Source organism: Cygnus olor, chromosome 2, assembly GCF_009769625.2.
Source record: "Cygnus olor isolate bCygOlo1 chromosome 2, bCygOlo1.pri.v2, whole genome shotgun sequence".
Taxonomy (NCBI): domain Eukaryota; kingdom Metazoa; phylum Chordata; class Aves; order Anseriformes; family Anatidae; genus Cygnus; species Cygnus olor.
The window spans coordinates 133,785,312-133,811,288 of record NC_049170.1 but is presented as its reverse complement, the minus strand read 5'-3'; the positions used below and the strand labels follow the sequence as shown (position 1 = coordinate 133,811,288).

Genomic DNA, 25,977 nt, shown 5'->3' with positions numbered 1-25,977 from the left:
AAAATGTCAGTCAGTATACTTGTTTGTAAAAAATGGCGTCTAAAGAAATATTTCAACTTATTTTCCATTTGCTTACTAAAAAACTTCCATTGGAAGGAATTGCAAGTACAGTCTTCAGCTTCTTTATAAGGTTTCGTTGCAAATCACTTCAAGGTCAGCACTGAAGATTTCTCAATTGAATTTCTTTCCTGTGAAATGATCACTAGACAGAGAGGTTATGAAAGCAGTTCTTAGGAAATACCATTTTCTTATTATGATGGCTTTTGGCTTGCTATGCTACCACCTTGCAATATGAGTGATTCTGAGCTGGCATGTCCCGAATATTTTTGAGCCACATTATATGGACACTTTGAGTGTAAGATGCCTAGCTCCTCTTTTCATGTTACCAGTGACAGCAACTACTATTTTAGGTGACTTCTATCTTTAAGACCTAGAGCCATGTGAGAAAGGATCACATAAGACTATCTGCTACTGCAGTGATATGTCTAAACCAAAAGCTTTTAAGAGGTGAGAGGTAAAATCCCTGATAGTTGATACATTGTATGGATTTATCATGTTACATACTTCCCTTTTGAAGATCAACACCATGAAAGAAACGTAAAGTTGTTTGGATTTCATATCTATATTCTATGCAAGCTTCCCAGCCAGAAAACTTCCACACTGGTATTACAAATAACATTAGAATTTGCCCTTTTAGGATTGTACTTGACTTGTATTAAACCCATTAAAAAGGACAACCATCTCTGGAAATATTCCTATATTGGAATAAATATTGATTTATTTCATTTCTTTTAGAAGCTACATTTTTCATTATAATCTTACTCTCTCCAGAAGACCATTTTGGAAGCCAGAAATATGTCTTGTTCTAATACAGAATGTATGCTCTGAAAAATACTTTTTCTTGACAATGACTCTTGAGATGTAGAATGCTATTTCAAAAGTAATTTGATAGCTGAAGCTCCTGGAAAAGGCCCCCCACTATAGGTAATCACCCATAGTTAATGTGTGTGAAACTAGTTGAATGGCTTAACTTTTCATTTGTAATCAATGACTAAAACTTAATTCTGTGCACTGAAAAAGCAAGAAAATGTAAAGTGATGAGGTTTAAAATGTGAGTCAATTCCTCTTAGACCAAGCAATTGATCAGTTTACCACCAGTACAAAATTCCAATCTGTTTTTATCCAATCTGTTTTCATCAGTTTCCTTGTATCCTTTTGATCGTTTGCATAACCCCAAAGTGTGACTTTGATCCATTACTGATTTCTAAACAGAAAACAATTAAATAATAAATTGAATCTATCAGAGGAAATTTTACTATGTCAAAAATAGCAGTTTCGCTAGACATATTCTATTTTCTATAAAAACCTGTTTATTCATTTGCTGTATATGCAGAAACAGAGGCTCTAATCCTTCAGTGAGCTGTGCTTGGGACAATTTATGTGCCTTACAGAGTACACTGCAAGATTAGACTAATGCAAAAATTCATCCACATTATAGTGGTATTCTTAGGAAAGCAGCACATTAACTGTTGTTAAGTTTCTGGTAGTGGCAGTGTAAGTGTGCTTTTGTGAGGTGTTTTCATTTAGTGCTGTATGGCATTCTGGTTGTGAAATACTGTACATTCTCAATGAACATACGGTGGGTAGGTTACAAACTCTCTAAAACATCTTAAAAAAGTAATTCACAAAGTAGGGAGCTTTTAGAGAGGGGTTCTGCATGGCCTGATACTTGGTCCAGTGTGTCCAGCAATTTTTAATTACCTGAAAATCAACACAAACAGTAATCATAAAATTACTGATGAGTCAGTACTAAGGAATACATAACTGTGAGGAAAGGTGTTGTTACCCCAGCAGACAGCTAAGTACCACACAGCTGTTCACTCACTCCTCCCACAGTGGGACAGGGGAGAGAATCAAAAAGGTAAAAGTACAAAAAATCATGGGTTAAGATAAAGACAGTTTATTAGGTAAAGCAAAAGCTATGTGCACAGGCAAAGTGAAACAAGGAATTCATTTACTACTTCCCATTGTCAGGCAGGTGTTCAGCTGCTTCCAGGAAAGCAGATCTTCATCAAGCATAACAGTTACTTAGGAAGACAAATGCCATTCCTCCAAATGTCCCACCCCTCCCCCTTCTTTCACCCAGTCTTTTATTTCTGATCATAACTCCATTTGGTATAGGATATCCTTTTGGCCAGTTTGGGTCAGCTGTCCTGGCCGTGTGCCCTCCTAGCTCCTTGTGCATCTCCAGCCTCCTCACTTGCAGGGCAGCACAAGAAGCTGAAATGTCTGTGAGTCTGTGCAAGCACCGATCAGCAACAACCAAAAACATTGGTGTGTTATCAACACTGTTTTCATCAAAAAATCCTAAAACACAAGAGCCTCTAAAAACATATGAGCCTCTAAGATGAAACTCTATCCCAGACAAAATCAGGAGAAAAAGGCATACAAAGCAATCTGAATCACAACATCTGCATTGTGTAGGATAGGGCCAGGTCTAGGTGACAGGATTTTTCCTCTCTGAGAGTGGTATCAGTGTGACAGGACATTGTAGATCTGACAAAGTTAGTTTTAAAATGACATAATGAAACTGGAGGAATTCAATAAGTATTTTACATACTATATATGTAAAATTAGATTAGACTTGAAAGGTTTATTTCCATTTTTATAAACTTTCAGTATCATATAATCAAGTACATGAATCTTCTCAGGCTGATTAATGAAATATTTGTGATCTCCATCAGCACATCACGTTGTGTAAACTTACAGAAATCTTACATGCATTCCAGAATGTTACTTCTAAAACTTGTGATGGATGTTCAGCAAAGCACATGTCAAATGAAAAAAAAGTGCAACTGATTGCAGCAGTTTCAATACAGACATAATAATAAAACAGTCTTTGTTGTGCACATGAATTAAGTAGAAATGACAGAGGAAATTGGATAGGTCTGAATCTGATTATTGGCATTCTTTTCTTGAATTAAGTAATAAAAATAAATAAAGAAGGGTAGTTTTGTTTGTTTTTAAGATAATTTCACTGTAATGCAGATTAATTCCGTTTTGAACTCAACAGTGATTCTGACATTTCTTTGCCTTTTTTTTTGTGTGTGTGTAACTGTAGAAGTAGTGGAGACTGAAATTTTTGTTTAACTATATTTTTTTATGAATTAGCATAAAATTGATTTTCTATAAAATGATTTTTCTGACAAATTCTACAGTTTTATGAAAGATTAATAAAAGCAATCAGATTATTAAAGAACATAGCCTGTTATAAAATAGAAAGGCTTTATTTGTGATAAGGAATTATCTATCCAGTTCCAAATGAAACAAGAACCATTTTTGAGTCTTTGTAAAAATTGGTTGGTAGTCACAGTATGGAGCTCTGCTATTGTTAATGGACTCGCTAAGTTAAAAAATCATTTAACTGGAGACATTTTAAGCTTTTGATCAGAAATGACATGCCATTCTTCAGCTGTGATATATTCGAACTGTGATCCAGGAGGTAAACAGTCAGTGGTTGATTAATCTGGTTATCCCACTGTTAAGAATTTTTTTATTTAAAAATATTTTTAATGTTCTAAAAATAAGATTTTTGTACTGCTGAGAATAAGTCAGCTAACATATAAAGACAACTAGCATAAAGGGCTAAACAAATTTACACAGTAATTTCTCACCTGCTTGTTTAAAAATAATTTTCTTAAGGAATATAAATCCACACTAGCATGTTTTATTAAAAGCACTGTGTTTTTAATTATCTAGGGAAAAATGGATGTGAGCAGTGTCACTTACCACTCTGTAAAATTTAATCTATTTACTCTTTCTCTGTTTCTTTCAGCATTAAGAACGTCACTCCAAAAGTAGGTGATGCTGAAACTCGTAAAGCCATTCGCCGTGCCTTTGATGTGTGGCAGAATGTAACTCCTCTAACATTTGAAGAAGTTCCTTATATTGAATTAGAAAATGGCAAGAGGGACGTGGATATTACAATCATTTTTGCATCAGGTTTTCATGGAGACAGTTCTCCCTTTGACGGGGAGGGAGGATTTTTGGCCCATGCATATTTCCCTGGGCCAGGAATTGGGGGAGACACTCATTTTGACTCAGATGAGCCATGGACTTTGGGAAATCCTAATCATGATGGTAAGAGAAGATTTCAGTTTAAACAAAATAAATAATATTAATTAAAGTGTATCATGAATTTTCAGCTATTTCCATGCTTCACTGTCCTTAAAGTCACATAGTTTTCTCTTCTAAGTTTATGTTGCTTTAGAAATATCTTCAGTTAATTGGTCGATTAGGAATCTAAAAGATTCTAACAGCAGAAAGTTTCTGTCTAAATGTAACTTAGAGCGTGAAAAAGTGTTTCTCTTGAAACACATTAAATTCTTGTTAGGAACCCTTGTGTTCATTCAACCATTGTACTGATGAGTGTTTACATAACTTTCATTTTGAACTTGTTGGCCATGTGGATTTTATTTAGGTTTAGGGAAAATTGAATGTTCATTAGAAGTGATATAAGAAAGATTAAGAACGACTGACACTTCTCACCAATACCTATGTGTATAAAACCTAGTCTTCTGTTTTACTTAATGGTGATTCAATGGTAGCATTTAAAGTCAGCTCTTAAGGGTGCTATTCCAAGAACAGAATTAGTGTTTCCCAATAACTTTTGAACCTTTTTTTTGGAACTCATAAGAGAAAGCTGGGGAGGGACTCTTTAGCAAAGAATGTAGTGATAGGACAAGCAGTAATGGTTTTAAACTAGAAGAAGTTAGATTCAGATTAGATATTAAGAAGAAATTCTTTACTCATAGGGTGGTGAGGCACTGGCACAGGTTGCCCAGAGAAGCTGTGGATGCCCCATCCCTGGCGGTGTTCAAGGCCAGGTTTGATGGGTCTTTGAGCAACCTGGTCTAGAGGGAGGTGTCCCTGTCCGTGGTAGGGAGTTTGGAACTAGACGATCTTTAAGGTCCCTTACAGCCCAAACCATTCTATGATTCATAATTCCTTATTTAAGTTGTAAATGCCTCCGAGTCAAAGAAGTGACTACATAATGCAGTTGGTACACCTAAAATTTGCTAAGTGAAAACTACAGATACTCTTTAAGGATACTATTTGCAGAAGAATAATCTGGCCTTTGCTGAGCTCCAAATTCATGTGATTAAATTACTGCTGTTATCTAAGAAGCCTAATTTAAAGCTATCTCTGCAGAACAGTATCAAGGAAAAGCCTTTGTGTAGACTTATTGTGCATTCCCTGGTTTGGCCCCTTTTGTCCTAGTAGATCTCTTTAATTCATTTACATAGTTTGAGAGAGTCTCTTCAGCAAACAATGACACATAGAAGAGGACGTACAGATGCACAAAGAAGATGCTATTGATACACAAAAGATGATAAAGATGACAATTAAGTGCAAAACTGTAGTATATGAATGTTAAAACAAATTTGTGAACAATTATGGACTTTATTTAACTCCTTTCCTTCCTCTCTTTTCCATCTTCCAAGTCTAAGTATTTGTAGCCTTGTGCTTACAACAAAGTTTTAACTTAATAGTTCAGGGGTATAAATAGGATATTGTGATGATTCTGATGGTGAAATACTTGTATTGTGTAAGGGTCAGTGAAGCAAGAGCAGTATACTGCATTGTGGAGGCCTTTAGTAGCAGAATGGATTCAAGAAGCTTATTTCCTATGGACTGAGCCCCAGATTCTTATTGGAGCAAAACGTATTGCACTGCTTATATTTGCCCTCCACAAACTCAGATCAAAGAAACAGCAGTGGGAATCTTCTGTTTGTGCAGCTCAGGTAAATAGTCACAGCATTGTGAGGCTAAATGAAGGTGTTCTTATGGGCTCTGTGGGAGACCAACACTGCACATAATGTTCTATGTTTTTTAAGTTATTACTTAAGCACTCAGGAAAATCTACAGACATGCGTATGTTGAAGGCAAGGTGTCAATTTAAAATGTGATAACTCCTTTGGAACAGTTCCACATATGGATACTTTTAGTCTCTATGAAAATGTGCGACCTTCTGGCTATCTTCTACTTTACCTTAGATATTTTTCAGAGTGCAAAATGACATGCATTTCTTAATGTGTTTTCTTGTGGTTGTGTTTTGTAGAGTAGTTCTCAAGAGCTATTTCTTGTATTCACTAATTTTAAAATATCTTGAAGGAAAAATTTAAGTGAAAGTAAAATGATACTATCATTAAAACTGTGCTTTTATGTATCTTAGAAGATTGACCTTTTATAAGAAAAAAGTTTTGTTATCTATGCCATGAAGTGTCAACAGATATCACAGGAAATTTGTTTTGCAAGTGTAATAACGTACTTTGATGTGCTCGTATATCCTGTATGAGGGAGAGAGATTTCTGTTAAAATGGGATAGTCAAGATAGAAAACCCACAATAGTTTATGACTGCAAAAATTCTGCAAAATACATTAAAATTAAAATAAATATCTTATCAATGCAAGTGTTCTGAAGAATTTTGGCAAATCCTAGTTTCATTGTTGAAATTGTATATACATTGGATCTTAGGTCATAGCTATTGTCTAAATGAAAGTACTATGTGATTGTCAGCCTAGAAATACCAACCTAAGTACAGTTGATATATGTACTCAGAGTTGCTATTTGTCTGTGACTTCCAGTTATCAGGTAGGCCAGTGCTGATGGTCTTACTGCATTAGCTTAGGTCTAGGAATCCTGAAGGAATGTCTACATTTGTTGTTGTTGTTGTTGTTGTTTTGTGACTGGAAAAAACTTCCAGGTGGAAAAAGAAGACAAGCATGCCATTTGGGATTGACAGGAAGAAAAGACTTACAGCTCTCTTAGGCTCCCTATCATCTTGAGCTCAGTCTCAGAACACTGAAAAGCAGAATGTTGAAAAATATATTTCTGATCTTAGCCATGAGTCATTTTTCCCGGGCGAGTGTCATTTTTTTAAGCTTCATTACTGCCATAGTCCTTCAATAGTCAACTCCATGTAGTGTTGTTAGAAATCCAATACAAGGGTAAAAACCTTTGGTCATAAACTTTTGTTTTTTGTTTTTGAATTAAATCTCACCCCAATAATCATTTTCTCTGATTACAATTCTATTATTCCAGAGTGATTTGAAAACATAGACTAGCTTGGTTATTTAGCAGCAAAATGCAAGTCTTAGGTCCTCTTGAAAAGTACTAGCCTGATTTTCCACCTCTTAGTGTTCTGCTAATGAAAACTGCTTGCATACTTTCTACCTCAGAAAAGACAAGCAACTCCTTGAAATGCTTTCAGAAAGAGTTTTCCTTTTTAAAATGTTTTATTTTATTTTATTTTATTTTATTTTATTTTATTTTATTTTATTTTATTTTATATATATATATAATGATCACAAAACAAGAATATAAAATATCGTACACAAATTCAGTACTCTGAGTAAAGATATTCCTAAACTACTTTATATTGACTAGTTAATAGCAGTGTCCTCATACTCTGGGTGATTTGTTATTACTGGGTTTTTGTTGTTGTTGTCATTTTCTTATCATGCTTTCTTGATTTTATTTTGTTTTGCTTGGTTTCAATAACGTTCTGGACTGAGGGGTCGTTTTCAATATAAACACATAATCTCTGCAGTTTAGTGCTGCTTTCCATTGTTATCACTTCAGGGTCATTTTTTGTGGCTTGTATACCTATTTTAACAAGCTGGCGAAAAGGGTCTATGCTTTGAGGGGTCTGCACTTTTCCCTCATTCTGGGGAGTGAATAAGACTTTTGTAGGAGTAGAGACTAATGGGCCTGTTGCTCAGAAAAAAACCACTCCGGTCACACAAATTAACACTTGCAGATTCTCTATAATGATCTATTTCTTTTTTTTTCTGGTTACCCTATAAGTTGAGTACGGCTGATACCTTAACTCCAGCTAAACTGTAGTGAATTCTTCTCTGAACTTCCATAGTGCTGTTGGTGATTGCAAACGATGCTGGTTTTACCTTGCTGGGCTGCTGAACTCCACCACAACTGCTCTCACTCCCCCTCAGAAGAAGAAGAGGAGGACAAGAAAGTATTCTGGAAAGGAAAAAAAAAAAAAAAAAAGGGGGCCAATGGGTTGAGAAAAAGATAATTTAATTCAAGGAAAAATAAAGAGGAAAAAAACAACGACAAGAACAAAACAAGAAAAGACTGCTTGAAAGCACAGAAAGAGGAAAAAAATATCTACTTCCCTTCAACAAGCGATGTTTGGCCACGTCCAGGGAAGCAGGGCCTCAGTACACGTAGCGGTTGTTTGGGAGGACAGACATCTTCATAATGAGAGCTCCCCCCACTCCTCCCCTTCCCCTTTCCTACCTTTATTGCTGAGTGTGACATCACATGGCGTGGAATATCCCCTTGTTCAGTTTAGGTCAGCTGCCCTGGTGATGTCCCCTCCCCATTGCTTGCCTACCCCCAGCCTGCTGGCTCTTGGGGGTTTGGAGGGAGTCCTGATGCTGTGCCAGTATTGCGCAGCAATAGACGCAACACTGGTGCGATACCAGTGCTGTTCTAGCTACAAGTGCAGAGCACAGCACTGTATGGGCTGCAGCAGGGAAAGTTTAGTTTGTTTAGTCTCAAGATTATTTTGATAACACTTTGCAACTGCAGTAGGAGAAGAGGATGGAAGAAACAAACATTGAAAGTGAAACACTAGTCAGGAACAGGAAGTCAGAAAGGATGTGAAAATCACAGGAAAATATTTCGCAGAGAACACAGTTTAGATTAATAACAAGACAAACATAAAATAAGGAAATAGAGGTCATACAGTATGTACAATTAGAGATGTAAACAACAAAAAAAACAGATGAAAATAAGCAACATCAACTGACATAAGTATTTATTTGAAAAAATCAGTATTTATTAAAAACAAACAAACAAACAAACAAAAACACTTTATTTTCTCCTGAATTTAAGTGCTGGAAAGAAAAAGAAGGAAAAAAAGGGAAAAGGAAGAAATCTTAATATATCAATCTGGAGGCGAGGAAGAGATTTCATTGCCCCTATGACTCCAATCCATTTAGGTGATATACATCACCTCATTTTTGGAGTGAAAAATATTTAGACAATGAATGATGTATCCAGAAAAGGACAATGATATCTTGCTAAGAGTGGCAATATTTTGGAGGTATAGTATTGTCAAAATCCTTAACCAGAAATCTTTTTCAAAGTATACTTTCAGTTGCAAATGTTTGAAATCACTGTATAGAAATTCAAAGTCATTGACAGGGATGGGAGGAGGCAGGGACTGCCTCTACTGTTAGCTGCTAGCATAAAAATCCTCTACTGTGCCCTGTCTTCCTGTACTGAAGCTGGTAGTGTTCTTGTTGGCTTTAACAGGGCTCTGTCACACGTTGTCTTCATCTGGCCATTTTTAAATCTGGAACACGTAAAGTTTTTAAGGCACTGCAATATAATTAGAGGGTTGAAGTATCAGATTCTAGTAGAATAACCAGTGTGCTAGATTTCTGGACATGCTGCTTCATTATGTAGTTGTTAAGCTTCAGAGCCTCCTCCCCTATCCTCCAAGTTACTGCAGCATGATGTATATACGTTCTCAAGGTCTTAGAGACAAGATGCTGTCCCTATTGTAAAACAGGCAATTATATGGTTCTACTTATACTCTTCACATTTTACTTTGGGTTTTGAGCAGCAGTATTTATAAATCTGTGGAAATTTAAATAATATCTGCTGAGCATAGATATTTGCTACTGGAAAAAATGGATGATGTATTTCTATAACACAATTATGAATATGACTTATCTTGCAGATCTGCTTTGTCAATAGTATATAGCAATAGAAACATTAAAAAAAAATCAGCAGGACAATTTTCCTATGTTTACTTCAAAAAATCCAAATTAGAAAGAAAACAAAACATATATTTTATACAGGACTCACTAGATTTGATTTCATTGCCTCATACTTGTGAATGAAGGTTGCTTAGGATCCCACTACAGGACTTTTGAGAAAGAGAGGAGGCAACATCTGATCTCAGAGTTGCTAAAAGCAGCGTACACACTGAGGTTGCTTTGAAGTGATAAAGTAGATATATGTCCCCTATTATAGGATAACTAGCTAGAGTGTTCTGGAGTAAGGGGTGTTGCTTGCTTGCTTGCTTGCTGTATTATTTTGATGAATCCATTGGAAAGCCTTGAAGAGGACAAGCACTAACCTCAATTCATTTTGCAACCCTTCCCATTAACTTAACAGTGAGCAGTACCAAAAGCTAAATGAATCTCAGACCTTTCATCATTTATAATTTCTGAAGTAAGACCTAAGTGAGGAACAGATGAAGAGACTGAAAGCAGTCTTCTGAACAGTGACTTCAGACAAAGCTAGCTTATCTTTAGAAATCTGTGTGTCTTGACTAGTTCTGTTGGTAAATACCAGCAGACATTTAGTAGATGAAGTTTGGGTAAAATTGTGATAATCTTTGGCAGTCCCAACCCACTGAAGACAGGTTCCTAACTAATGACTATGCTCAGAGCTTTGTCTTGGCAAGCAAGTAGCTGGGAAAGAAGGGCTGTGATGATTTTTGGAGTTCAATGTCACTGCTGTCTGCTTGTTGAATGAAACACAAAACTATTTCTATCAGGTGGGAATGGTGACTGAGATGCACTGTTATTCCTCCTCACTTTGACCTTATATATTTTCCATTAATCTCTTTTACCTGGATTTATTATATATTTATTACAAACATAATTCCTATTAAATATAGTAAAGCTCTCAGATGGAATCCTAAAAATTATGGCGAGTAAATAGGGCAGAAAGAAGACTTTCAGAGAGCAGCCCATCATGGATGAAGATATATTTTAATAGACAAATCCATCAGCAATACATATCATCATACTTTTGTATGGCTTCTTAATATATATATTTCCTTTCTCACACTTGAGAAGTGGTGAAAACATTTTTGGCTATCTGCCAGAAACTAAAAGGCTTAACTTAAAGCATGAACTCCTGCTTCAACTTCAAAAAATTGCATTGGTTTATCAAAATTGATTTTAGATTTGTCTGGCTAAATGCACTTAAGTTAGTTTAACCTCTTCTTAAAATCAGTTATTTTTTTCTGGGAAATTACTGAATGCATTTAAACCTATTTAAGGGATGTTAAACCAGTTTGGAATGGAGAGTATAGTACTTTTAACTAGATTCATTTAAGATTGACCTACTTACACATGTGCAGCTTTTTAAAACAGTAAGATTTAGAAGTAGCTCTTGGGGAAAACAAGGATGTCTAGAGAGCTGAGACTTCAAGCAGATTAGACATGATGCTTTAAGGTACCAATTGCTGACTAAAATCTGACTGCAGAAGGTCTGACTTCCAGTGGCAAAAAATACTTAGCAAAACTAGAGTATAATCTCTCCTCAGAATAAAAAAATAGTAAGATCAGTGAAGTTCATTTGTATTACTCGTATCCTCATATTTGATATCTGCCAGAGAAAGTAGAATAAAAGGTGAATGCAATGTTTTTTTTGTGTAATGTGCTGTAGCAAATTACTATGGCAAGTACTACACAGACACTGAAATTCCTGTAGAAAGAAGTCTTCTAAACAACAAACAAAAAAAGCAACACAAAATAATAGCAAATGATATTCTATTACAGAAATAGGTATTTTTGGTGTACATTTGCTTTTAAGTGTAAGGAGAATATGTTTGTAGCATGCTTACATTCATGTGGAATATTTGCAACTTTTATATACGTGACCTGTCTTTGGGAAAACGAGTGCAAAACTCGTCTTAAGGATTTGGTAATTTTTTGCTAACTCTGTAGTACTCAAAAATTATCAGGTTTTACAGACAAACAAAACAAACAAAACTCTGTCACTTTGTACTATGGTTGATAGATCTCTCATGTTGCCAAGCAAAAGTTTTCGGGATTTGATGCAAATACAGTATCTAATGTAGATAGATACTTGGACTTTAGTTAGTGCATAGATTATGCTGTGGGCTCTTTGTTGGCAGCCAGGAAAAGTTTATGAAAATCTTAATCTCTGAAGTGCATAGATCAACTTGTAGTAAATTTCTTTTGGCTGCCAATGTGGTTGTCACAGTGCAGCAGATATATGCTGCTGGAAATATGAACTAGTGGAGTTGTGAAAACCATATCTCCTAAGGGATTTGCGTCTCAAACAATGCATGTCATATGCTATGGTTAGGTAGAAAGCAAGCTAAGCAGTTCAGATTAAAGGAAGCTCTGTATTACAATTTTAAAATTAATTTCATTTCATAAAGGCTAGTGCTCTTTCTTACTTGATTATTTTAATAAGCTTTTATTAATATTGAATTTAATCTGCAATCAAACAGTGTGACCTAGTAGTCATCACATGCTTGTTTTCCAGTTCTGTACTAGGACAAATATGTAAAAGTTGTTTGTGTTCTTTGAAAAAAAAATATATATATATACCTATATATATATATATATATATAGTATCATACTTATCTATATATTTTAAACACAGAATTAACAACATGGGTTCCTAGAAAACAACCTATTTTTAATTGGGCTATTAGCTGATACCTAGGAAAGAGGATAAAAGCAAGGACAAGCATATGGCAACAAAACCCTGGCATATTCACACCTAGCTTCCAACAATCTGTGACTCATTTGACTTTCTGAGCCAGAGGCCATATTTTTGTGTTTAATAGCCTTTGAGGGATTTCCTTTCATGAACTGGTGTAATCTCTTTTTTAACCTGTGTAAGCATTTAGTATCCACAACATCCTGTGGCAATGAGTTTTATAGTTTAAGCAGACGTGAAAAACTATCTGTTCTTGATTTTTAAAGTTGCCATTTATAAATTCACTTTAAGTACACTGATACTCATATTATGAGGAAGTATTTCCCTAATCATTTTATCTATGCCATTAATAATCTTATGGATCTTGGTCATATCTTGTTTCCAGGCTAAAGAGACCTAACTTGTTGAAGTTACAGCTTTGTTTATGTGTGGTTGTAAGGTTAAGAAGCCCAACTTCTGTTTTAAACTAAATCTATTTGAATGCAAAAGAGGTAATTAGCACTATTATAAAATAGGCAAACAACAAACAATTACATTTATAGCATTTCACAATGCTGAAGAAGCCAGAAAATATTTAAAGAACTTTGAAAGCTACAGACAAATGGAGTAACTGATGATTTTTTTCATTTCACCATTCTCCCTGAAATTCAGGATCAACTCATACACTATAATAGTTTTTTATGCTAACCTCAAGGTTTTCAGTATTTAGAAAGGCAATCACTCTTTCCCCAATAGTAAGTGCATGTTATGCTCTTAGAATTTAACAGGGTAATCTGTTTTCAAGCTTTCCAAATCTTACATGGATTTACTTGTTTGGTGTGCATACACCCACTTGTTCCGTGTCCAGTCACCCCAAGTTGTTGCATAAAATGATAACTCTGAAACATTCAGTGTGTACTTAAAAGTATTACTATGGTATGTAGAGCTATGGATGTAGAGCTGCACTTGGGAATAGAAAGACCCCTTCGGTTATTGAAGAGATGCAATATATGCATCCATAAGTTGCCCTGGGTAGCTTGTGAGGACTCAGTCATGAGGCACAGGAATATACAGACATGAGAAGTGGATCTGTCTAATAGATCCCATGTACTATCTGGAAGCCAGATGTTGGAAAATATTAACCATTGGCAAGCTAATGATCTCATTTTCTATTTGTTGTTGTTGTTTGTTTGTTTGTTTGTTTGTTTTTGCTTTCATGGAAAACCCTTTCACCTTTGAGAAAGTGCTTAATTTACATGTTGTTAAAAGGGAAACTTAAACACTGGCACTCAGTGAAGGCAGAGATGTGGATGAATCCAGCCCCGTGTCCTAGATGTGTGTTTAGTTGGCTCATTTAATAATCCCAGGGGCTATCAATATCATACTCTCAGTTTCTGTCTTGACCTAAAATTGCCAAGTGTACTATTATGCTAACTGAAAGAGAGGCTAAGGAATAAGTCAAGAGATGGACTTTGTTGTATTCCTAATTAAAGCAATGGAAATGTAGTCTGTTAAGCACATCTTACACAGTGCTTTTAGTGTCTAGATCCAAGTGGTATTTACACTGTGGCTTATTTGCCAAACAGAAATGGTCATGATGCAGGCAGTAATCAAAAATGAAGTGTAACAAGGTCCACTAAGTTGCATAATGCTTCCATCATTGTGTAGGCAAACACAGACCATTGCAAGCCTATGTGGAGTAGCTAGGGAAGCTGCAAACTCAGTTATCCATTTGAACTACGACTGGAGGTTATTTCCCACATACTAGGCCAGTAGAACAACTGTTTGTATTTGCCATCTGCCTCAGTTCGCTATCAGCCAGTCTTAAACTGCTATGAGAACTGTTAAAACTAAACTGGCTGACTTTGTATGGAAATGAATGATGAAAGTTCACATTGTCTGTTACATTAACTTTATTGCCAAGGAAACATTTAGCTGAAAGACAGAATGGCCCCTCACAGAATTTCTGTAACCATTGCAGGTATGCATAGAAAAGGAACAGACCACACCATTATTATTAATATTGTTGTTGTCGTCTAGAGGCCTTTGTCTCTGGTTATGCAACAACAAAAAATTTATTACTGTCTTCCCAAACTGGATTCATTGGATCAGACACCTGTATACTGAGAGTAGTAGGTTTAACATGAGTTTGCTAAACATTAATATGTTGAAGCTAATGATGTTTCCATGAGTTTTTTTTTTCCTCTTTCTGCAGCATGCTAGAAAGGTTTTTGTTTTGTTTTGTTTTGGTTTTGTTTGGGGCAGATGGATGTGGTTTGAACAAGTGCATAGAAGATGTGGGTCACCTCTTCATGATTATTTTCCTGATCCCACAACACCTCACGTACAGTTACTGTGTGAGAAAGAGAGAAGAGAGGAAAGAGAGAAAGAGAGAGAGAAAGAAAGAGAGAGAAAGAGAGAGAGAAAGAACGAGAGAGAATGAAGGAAGGAAAGGGAAGGAAGGAAGGAAGAAGGAAAGGAGGAAGGAAGGAGGAAGAAGAAAGAAGAGAGAAGAAGGAAGGAAGGAGGAAGGAAGGAAGGAAGGAGGAAAGGAGGAAGGAAAAGGAAGGAAGGAGGAAAGAAGAAGAGAAAAGAAAGAGAAAAAAAGAAAGAAAGAAAAGAGGAAGAAGAAGGAAAAGAAGGGAAGGAAGGAAGGAAGGAAGGAAGAAAGGAAAGAGGAAAGGAAGAGAGGAAGGAAGGAAGGAAGAAAGAAAGGAAGGAAGGAAAAGGAAGGAAGGAAGGAAGGAAGGAAGAAAGAAAGAAAGAAAGAAGAAAGAAAAGAAAGAAAGAGAAAAGAAAGAAGAAAAAGAAAGAAAAGAAGAGGAAGGAAGGGAAGAAGGAAGGAAGGAAGGAGGAAGAGGAAGGAGGAAGGAAAGGAAGAGGAGAAAGGAGAAAGGAAGAAGAAAGAAGGAGAGAGAAAGGAAGGAAAGGAGAAGGAAGGAAGGAAGGAAGGAAGGAAGGAAAGAAGAAAAAGAAAAAGAAAGAAAAGAAAGAGAAGAAAGAGAAGAGGAAAAGGGAAGGAAGGAAGGAAAAGGAAGGAAGGAAGGAAGGAGAAAGAAAAAAGAAAGAAAGAAATAAAAAGAAAGAAAGAAAGAAAAGAAAGAAAGAAAGAAAGAAAGAGAGAAAAGAAAGAAAGAAAGAAAGAAAAACAAAAAGAAAGAAAAAAGAAAGAGAGAAAGAAAGAAGGAAGGAAGAAGGAAGGAAGGAAGGAAGGAAGAAGGAAGAAGGAAGGAAGGAAGGAAGGAAGGAAGGAAGGAAGGAAGACCTCATACACAACAAATAAATCTAGCTCCTACCTTCCCTTCTCTTAGCAGGAAGCTTAGAAGGTTTTAAGTCTGGGTCCTGAATCTGAGAGAGCTTCATATAAATCTTCTACATGACAGTTATTGAAAAGGGGGAAAAAGGAAATGATTCAACATATTCTAGTGTTATTTTTATCCCCTATACATCTTTTTCTGTTCTCCATCATCTATCAGAAAGACAGTATTTCTTTAAAAATGTATACCGTAAAATAATACTAATACACTAATGCTAATTATAAAGAAACTGCTTTATGACCTTCTAGGAGATTTCACACCACAGCCTGAATTTCAGGTTCATTTCAGGTCTGCTTGCTATGGAGACCTTATGAAAATCCATACTGTTAAACATGCCAGGTTAAAAACAAATAGGAAATTATCTCTTTGATCACAAATAAATTGCCATAAAGGCAAAATCAGTTCACACACACACACACCACACACACAAAATAAAAACAAGAGAAGAATAGCTTGAAACTATATCGTTATCAGTCTGAGACAGTAGAAATAATTTAGGAAAGAGAATTATCTGTGAATATCTAAAAAAAAAATATCTATGACCCTCAAATTGTCCCATTAAATAGAAAGTTGCATTTTTGCTGTTTGAAGACGGTACTAGGCTCGGCACTCCAAATCTCAAGTTGGATCTTAGAGTCTCTGTTGGCTGCTGGGACCACTTTGTGGAGACTTTTTCTCCAAGACAGTGGTTCTAAGAAATCTGACTTTTTCCCACAGACGTTCTATAGGATATCATTATTGTGCTGACCCCTCCTCTTCCCGCCTTTTCAGAGGCAAACAGAATTGGAAAAATCACACTCCCAAGTACTATGTATATTGTCATGGTTTCCTGAGAATGAGACAAGAACTTTACATAATTATGTATTTCTTTATCTGTTAGGGAGAAAATTAATATATTATTGTTGAAAAGTAAAATGTAAGCTAACCCTAAATATAAGGAAACCTCATATATAACTTTTTTTTTTTTTAAGAGTAGTATATGACTGTCTAATGAAAGACTTTCTCACAGTGTCTGCGTTCTCAAATCTAGAGAATAATTTGTGCTTTACCCTGTCAATTCTGTACTTCAAAATGCTTAAACCATATGTTCTTGAGGCCATTTTCTTTTTTTTTAAGTCTATATTTAGACTCTTTCCTAAGTGGCTTGCATTTCAAAAAATGCTGAGCATTTAACACCAGTACCTGGAAACATCTACAGCTAAAATATCAGGCTGGGGAAAAGATGAAAACAGAAAGATCAAAAAAGAACCAGCTAAATTAAAGAACAATATTGTTTGTGCAAAATGTTTTGTCGTAGTGGACAGGTTTAAGTCTCTAGTTCAAGTAAACGATGAATGCTTCCTGATTTTGTACACAGAATTAAATCTGTATCTTGTAGTTTACAATTAATGTTTTGCCATGGGCCTAAATGAAAAGACCTAAGTCAGAAGCCAGCAGACTCAGGGGGAGGAATCAATCTGACCAAATGTTGATGTTTATATCTGAGTTAATCTCATAGAGTTCCTTTGTAGTTAGAGATATATTGCCTGCAATGTTGAAACCATGCAATTTCAGATTAGAGAAGGAGAACTGAAGTAATAACTGCTTTCAAATAATAGCACCAACTGGGGTCCAAGGAAATCTATCTCAGCAGCACAGATGCCTGCTGGGGGAACAGTTCAGTATTACGCTCAGAGAAGGTAGTTACTGGTGCAGGCTATCCCTGTCGTATGACAGGACAAACACCTTCCTGTTGATTTAAATATGGTAATCCACAAAGGATTTAACAACTTAAATTTTGAACGTGTCATGGGTAATATGGTAATATGTAAACATATATTTTTTTCCCTTATCATAAGAATTATATATATATCTCCTTTCTATTGATGCAGTTGGGGAACTGATAAGAAAATGGGGTAAGCACTGTCTATTCAGGAAACTGAAGGTGTGTAAGCAATATTACATAGGGTTAATGTCATTAGCTTTACACCAGCTAGCAGTTCTAACAGAAGCAGTAAAAATATTGGGGCCTGAGCTTCATGAAGAACTAACAGGCATGATATATATGAACAGACAGTTCTTAGCTGTTTTGTGTTTTTAATGATCACTTATGTTGCTAATAGGGTTGGCCGTGCTGGCTGACACAGGGAGAGAGATAATGGTCCCGCACCTGCTTGAGTGTAGGATGTGACAGAGCAGCTGTGGGACCAGTTTGTCCCCAGTGACTTTGTGCTCAGCTCCCTGCTTTCTACGGGTAAGCCGTGGTTGGAGAGCTGTCAAAGGCACGGGATATATGGCATTTCCCCTTCTCCCAGTCTGTGCTAGCTTCTGTCCCCCCAGGCTGGAGTCCTGCTGAGCTCCTTACCAACAGGAGGGAAAGTGTGCTGGGACATACGATCATGGTCAGCCTCTGCCCCATCTAACATCCCCACATTCAAGTTCTTCTGCACTTTGGCAGGACTAGCTATCTCCTGCCTTTATCTTCCTCTTTAAGCATCGTCTTGCATAGGCTCTCTTCTGCTGTGGGGCCCAAGAGGACAGCTTATTTGCCCAACCATCTTAGCCTCTCCAGCACCCTTGGAGCTGCTCTCTACAATCATTCATCCTGGAGGCTTCCCCTCCACAGCAGGTTCTGAGGCCTCTATCTTCATGCTGATGGCAAGAGTCACTAGTGTCAAAATGACAGCATTCTCTGAGTGCCATAGATTCTTGCAGTGGTTCCTCTATGTAAAGTAGAACAAACAGGTGTATGGATATACCCTCTGATGACAGCAGATTTATCCAATAGATCATAGCATTTCATATGTGTAAATTTTAACAAAGTAAAACAAAAGATTTTCTTTATGTCACTTTCTCCCTATTTATTATCTCCAGTTCAATGTTGCCTCCATTTAAATATGATATACACTTGGATCAAGTCTCCTGTTGAAGTCTATAGCCTTCTAAGAAATCATACCTGCTTCTCAGATCATAGAATTTTAATGATTTTTTTCCTTCTCCTAATCACTTTGCCAATTAGATTCTTAATTCCCAGTTCTGTCACCATCAGTCCAAGAAAAAAAAATACGTGGAAAATTCTATCATGATTTTTTCTCTTAATAGGAACTAAACAAACAAAACAACTATAAAGAAAGAAGAACTACTCACATAAAATTCCCAAATATATATACAATGCTATGTCACTTTATCTTTAAAAAAATCTTAGTCATGTATATGTGCTAAGTAGGATAGGAATAACAACCTGTACCTGGCTTTAGTGTAAATTAAATTAGAGCATGATATAATTAATCTCAGTAGTTTAACTGAAACTGGGTAAAAAATTATCTCTGCAGAGTGCCAACACATAGTTCATACATAAATTAAATTCTGCGTGGTTCTATTTGGGTGATTTCAGTGATCTGCAGGACCTGTGCAGATTTCTGCCCCATGGCAAGTTACATCTATTGTGAATATTGGCAGCATGACTTTGACCTTCCTCCTAGTAATTGCACATATTTCTCATTATAGTAGGATACACAGGATGTTAGAGGAAATTAAAACAACAACAACAATAACAAAAACATCTCTTCAAAACAAAAGTAACTGCAGTGTTAACAAGCCAGCATTTTAGCTGAATGCCTTTAAGTCAAAATCTACATTTGTTGTTGTCAAAGGCAAGAATTTGATTTTAATATGGACTCAGCCTCAATTAAAGCCCTTTTGTTTTTATCCTTTCCTTCCCTGGCACTCACTCAGGAGTGGTAGAAAGATGTCCATTCCCTTCACATGAATGACCGTTAAGGACAGGACCATGCAAGAAAGATGATAAATATGTGATACATGCTCTTGTCACACACATATTCAAACACTCAATCTCAGCATGTGTTCATTCTCACAGCCTTCAGAAATAAGTTTTAAATATTTCTACAGCTTATTGTTCCCACAGCAACAACCAAAACAGCAACAAAGAGAAGACAGGAAAAAATATAAATAGATATGGCTGCTATAGTATGTGCAACATTTGCAAATGCATTGAGACTACTGGAAAAATAGATTAAATGTTATTTAGCATCCTAGTCATTTGTAATGTTCCAAGAATAACCATTTTATTTTCAAACCTTTTGACTGGTGTGAGTTTTCTGAGAAAAAATCATTTATGAAGATCTTTTATAACAAAATTAAAAATTCCAATATACTTTTAATTTGATTTATTTAAAATAATTAGTAACTAAAGATGGCCATGAACGCATACAAAATAGAACTTTTCAGTCTGCTAACTGATGTGGCTTCATTACTATCTGAATGCAAATGTCATCTGAGAATAGTATAAAAATTCGCTAGTAGACCTGCATGCTGAAGAAGTTAATCCCAGGAGATGGACAGAAATTAATCCTGGGAGCTAAAGACTCAACATAAGTGTAGATGTTTTTAGTCTTTTTAGGTTCATTGTCACAGCAGGGTTTCCTCAAAGCATGAAACAAAATGGTAAGCAGTATATTTGCAGAACCTTATTTACACCTTTTGGGGAAGCAGCATGCTTACCTCCCCTAGGATATTTTCCAACTGCTCGACTTCTCACTTTTTAGAGATGTTGATATTGATACATGAGTCAGAATAATTTGTGAAATCTTTTATTACTAGTAATTAAAACTACGAGAAAAAAAAAAAAGTGGAAAGATCCTTACATCATGTTTTAGAAAGAAAATTAAGAATATCTGAAGTAATTAATTATACCCATTTCAAGCTATTTACTAAATGTTTGTATAAATGATAATAAATATATGTGGTAAAGCAAAAAGTCTTACCTTCTGCACGTCCTCCCCTTTTAAAGCAGAGGCTGATATGTTTTATAAAAGAATGTGGGCTCCATTCAAAGATGTTTTTTTATCAGGCCCTTGACTTCTTCTAAATTATGCCTAGAATATGCAGAACCAGTAGAACACTGCCTGAAAAGACATACACTCTTCTAAACTCACATGTCGTTAATGAATTTCAGCAATGATCACTGAGTCACCCTAAGACAGCCCTAAGACAGTCCTGCTGAATATTCCCTTGTCAAATTTCAAGCAAGCTAGTTTAAATTTCACACTAATCTGCTGGTCAGTTTAAAATAGAGTATTTTTTAAAGAAGTACACACATGTGGGTGTAGGTATACTAAATGACATACAGAGTGTACATACTTTATATATATAATAAACTGCTTGTGTCTCCCTACTGTTTCCAAATATATATACACATATCAGCAAAACAATCTGCAAATATTGCAGTATACGTATTAGCTTATATATAATGACAGAGTAAATGAAATACATTTTTGTGTCATTCTTTTTTGTCACAGTGAAAAAATGACTAAATGGGATTTAGTATTTAATTGTTCAAAATACACTATGTATACAAAATAGGTAAACCAAGTTCATACAGAAAATGGATATACTCTGTATAATGCTTTTTTTTTTTTTTTTTAATTTAAAACCAGAAAAAACAAACAAACAAAAAAACTTTTTATTCTTCTTTTGTCAAAGCTATGGCACCATCTCTCCCTTTTCTTGGAAAATTCTTCCCCAAATAACCATAAAGCTAACAATTTTCAGCGATTGATAAAAGTTTGAGATAACATCAAGCAACAGTATATGATTTCCTAGGCTAGGAAATGTGGCACTTTTATTTGTGTAAGAGCATGCCTATGATTTATATCTAGGACCATTTATACTCATATATAGCATGCATATGTTGTGTTTATGTAAGAACATACATGTATATGCTCAATTCTGCTGTATTGCAATACGGTTACAGAGAGAAAAAGTCTTCTTTTATCACTACTGTTGAAATATTGCATTCAAAATTCTGTCCTGTCTGGAAATAATAATAACATAGATATACAACTTCCATTTTTCTGTATGCTACATGCAGTAAGAATCTTATTCTAAATTTTGCAGCATTTCAGCAAGTTTGGATTAGCAGCTTTGGTCTGGTGATTCAATGGTATAAATGAACCAAATAACAAAAAAGCAAATTGTAAATACATCAGACAAGTTCATGGGCAGCACATGTGTAATATTCTCTGATGAACTATAAAGTTGCCTCTGGAGTACTGTTTTTTTGATAATAGATATGAAATGGAAGTCTTTCTTGTACAGATTTACATTTCAGATTCATATGTGTTTAATCTGAAATATTCTGTGTCACAGGAAAAAATGAAGCAAAATAAGATTTGAGAAAAAAAATGGTCTGTATATAAAATAGTTTCGTAGTGTTCCAGTTTGTTTCACATTTGAAATTCATCTTCTAGCTTCATTTTGTTGTTCTCTGGATATGGAAGTCTTCAAAATTTAGGTCACTTGGCATTTGAAAGATGGATAACTTTTGAGCTCATGATGTATTGTAGCAGTTACTATCATGTGCCAAGGAGAAGAACCAAGTGACATGCCTTGGGGTGTCATTTAGTGCTAAGTCAAAAAGATGGCCAAGTGACAAATCTAACAGTTGCTAAGCCATTAGGGTATTACTTTTCTAAATTAAGCTCACATACCATTTAAAGCAGGAAATAATGTCTCCAGTACTAGTGTTTCTTAATAGCTTGCTGTGGACAAACATATTAGTTTTGTTTCTCTGTAGACATGAAAAATAGTGTATATATTAGCTACAGAGGTTTCTCCATAGGCTGTGCTCCACAGTGTTGGCTGTTGAATATTTGATATATTAATACATATTTATATTCTGAAGTTTGGGCAGTGATTGTAAAGTCAGGGAGATTTAGTGCCTAAAATAGTTTATGGCCTCAGAGAAAGTGTCAGTATAAAAATAATCATTTTGTCTTAGTTCCTTACACACAGTACTTTTTATTATTATTATTTTTATTTTTTTTTCCAATGTGAAATTAAACCTGAGATAAAATGAGAAAAACAATCACAATCTGTTTGATCTTATATCCTACCTATTCTGAATTTCTACGTTAATAACAGAATACCAGGGATGCACAGATTTTGGACTTGTGAAATATATTTTGCAATACTCCTCTACTACCCTATAGATAAATATAACAAGATGTAACTGAGACTATCACAATGAATATTCACCGCTGTACATCCTGAAGTGGCAACTTTTAGTTTAAAAGCCATCATAGTTGTATGTAGTTTAATTCTTTTACTCATGACTTTTTAAAGTTTTTGAGATGGTGCTTCATTTTGCCAAGTAGACTGAAATATATATTTCTACGTGCATAATGTATATGGATATACAGAATCATTTGGGACTCTCTCCTTCAATGGTGAGGACTGAAAATATTTAAAAGATGATATCCAGTGTAAGTATGATAACAAAGCTGTCTGGAGCTGGTACTAATGTTCACTTGCCTGTATACTCCATCTTTCTCTGACCACTGGCCAAGGAACTGAAGTTGTCCTGTGATCAACCTTGCAGACTCAAATACACTTCTGCGCAGTCTGGAGAGAAAGAACGAGAACTTTTAGGATTATCCTTCTGCACTCTCAGTAGCTAGTGATTGTAACATTGTGATGCTCAAGGCAAGTTTTCTCCCAAAAGCAAAGAGGGACTGAGTAATTGTTGCTGAATTAGAGAGATCTAATCATATGCAAAAGAAAAAGGATGAAAACTATGACAGTAGTAAGTCTTACCTGCAGTGATCTCACGCAACACATTCTGAACTGGTTTAAACCTCAGTTTCAACTGCACTAAGTTATTTGGGTCAGTTTAAACTCAGGATGCCCTGGAGACAATCATGACTCTTGATGGAAATAGTTATGAAAAATGGAGCTATTTGACTATAAGTAGAAAATATGTTCTGTGTTAAATCACTCTGTCACCCCAGGCAAGAATGTTATTCTCCCAGCTTTTTCCTGTGACCTTCTCCCTTCCCCTTTACCTGTTTTCTCCAAGGGCAGTTCTGTCTCTGGTTTACCACATTTAATAGCTACCTTGATATCTACCAGTTGCATTGCAGGAGGTAGAAATTACGGAGTCCTTTTGCCTTTTTCCCTTTTGGGCTTAGGCTTTTACTAGGCCTAGAGGGGCCAAGCATATACTGAATATTTATTATTTTTCACATATGACCCCACCCAAAATACATAGAGAGACAAACGAACACCCCTTGCATAATAACTGTTCTTTAACATAGACCCACTATCACTTAGAAGTAGTAGTAGAAGTGCTCTGCCATATGCACATTGTCTGTGATCCTGGAAGGAACACATGCCAGTAGATGTTTTACTTATTTACTATGTATATTCACTTCATATGTGTAATTTATGCAGTCTCAAAGTCAACATGGAAGAAGATATAAGAATTCCTGGAGATCTTTATAAATACTCAGTGGTGACTGAGAACCAAAGGATGTATTGATTCTTCAGGCGTTGTATAACTGGCACAATTAGAGAGAAGCAGTAGACTCTTCCAAGACTATTTTATTAACTGTAGTTTTGCGTAATTTTAGAAATGGTTACAAGTTCACCTCCCGGCCCTCTCACTTCAAACAGTAGATGTTGAGTACCACATGTAAAACACTCTTTAATCTATTGATACTGACCAGCCTAGTCATAGTGTCATTATTTATATTATTAAAAATTCAAATATTATTAATGTAAAACTGTATGAAAATGGTTCAATAAATACTGTATGCAGGTTGCTAGTTCAATTATTGATACAAAGACTTAGACTGGTTAATATTCTTAATTATGATGGTAGGAGCCCAGGTCTAGGAGACAAATTTGCCTTTCACAAGGTCTGATGAACAAGAGGAAGTTCCATTTTACACATACAATCTAGTGCTGCACAAAGAAATAATTCATTCTAATAAACCTGTGTTGAAACTCTAACTTTCATAAAATGCAGAAAAGAATTGTGAGCCTTGTCACAATACAATAGCTATAGCACAGTAATATCTTGTTTCATGTCTTTTCATCTTAAACTATCATTTTTTAAAGGATATTAATTATTCCATTTTGAGTGCAGAATGAAAACATTTACAGAGTTGCTCCTGTGCATCACTTAAAATGCTGAGGTTAGCCACAGATATTGTGGATTATTCATATGAGATACCGTCAAGATCAGTTTTGACTGGATATAGAAGGGCAAATTCAGATATCAAAAGCATTACTGACAGGGACAGTCAAGCTCCTCAAACCTGTTACAACAGTGCACAGAGAATCTGCCTTGCTATGTAAAGAACTGCATCCAAATATATATACATATAGTCAAGAAGATATTTCATCTGAAAACCACTTAATTATAAATGATAGGATAAACTTTTTCTCATTTCTAAATGCATATTATGTCACATTAATTTTTGAAAGGTGATTTTTCTGCACAGTTATACTGAATAAAGGAGCACAAGCATTTAGCTTTCCTATTTCTGGATTAAAAACAAGAAGGACATGAAAAGACTCTGTCAACTAAACAGAGTTTTAACTATGAATGTTTCCATGCTTTCAATCAAACATTTATTTTACAAACATCAGCATGGTTCCATACATCATGAAGACGTCTACTGCCAAGTGTTTCCCCTTTCATAGGTACTTGGGAGAAAGTTTATTTCTTGTGTCAGCAAGAGGAAATACTTGAAAAATTGAAACACTCTCAACTATGTGCTCAAAGTTCTGTAAATATATATGTTTTTCTTTTCTTTTTTTTTGTTCTAAATCCAATGTTTAATATTATTATTATATTATAAAAGTACTTATAATCCCAGCGCCAGCAGTGGAATATTACTGTCTACCTCCAAAGGATTTACAGAATATAGAATGAAAGTTAATGTTGAACATTTTTGCGTCTCAATATATATCTGTCTACTGGACCACAGTATAGACTTTACATTTCAGTTTTACTTTTTCACCATTTATACTGGTATTTCAACAAGCAGATACCTACTTTAGGTGGGACCCCTTTCGCTTATGTTCAACTTTCTAAAAGTTATATGTTCATCATAAGCTGGTAACCTAGAATAATTTTTGTGTGTGACAGGAACACATGTTTGAGGAATGATTCCTCCCATTCCCATGTGGTGAAACTGAGCAATATACTGGACGTGAATCCTCTCCAAGTGACCAGAATCTTTCTGATGTCAAACATTTTTTCCGAAGTCTCATTATATAACAGGTTGACTACAGACAGAATCTGTACAAAAGACTTATAGAAAGATATGCTGAACTCGTGCAGTCGTAGATGAGTAAAAATAAGCA

General features: G+C 35.5%; 1 protein-coding gene across 2 annotated transcripts in view; it reads left to right on the top strand.

Moving 5' to 3' along the window:
- MMP16 (matrix metallopeptidase 16) overlaps positions 1-25,977 on the top strand; it is a 200,228-nt gene that overhangs the window by 111,309 nt on the left and 62,942 nt on the right. For both annotated transcript variants that reach the window (XM_040546312.1, XM_040546313.1), the window contains exon 4: positions 3,836-4,140. In XM_040546312.1, the coding sequence (XP_040402246.1) occupies positions 3,836-4,140 (305 nt within the window). The remainder of the gene's footprint in view (positions 1-3,835; positions 4,141-25,977) is intronic.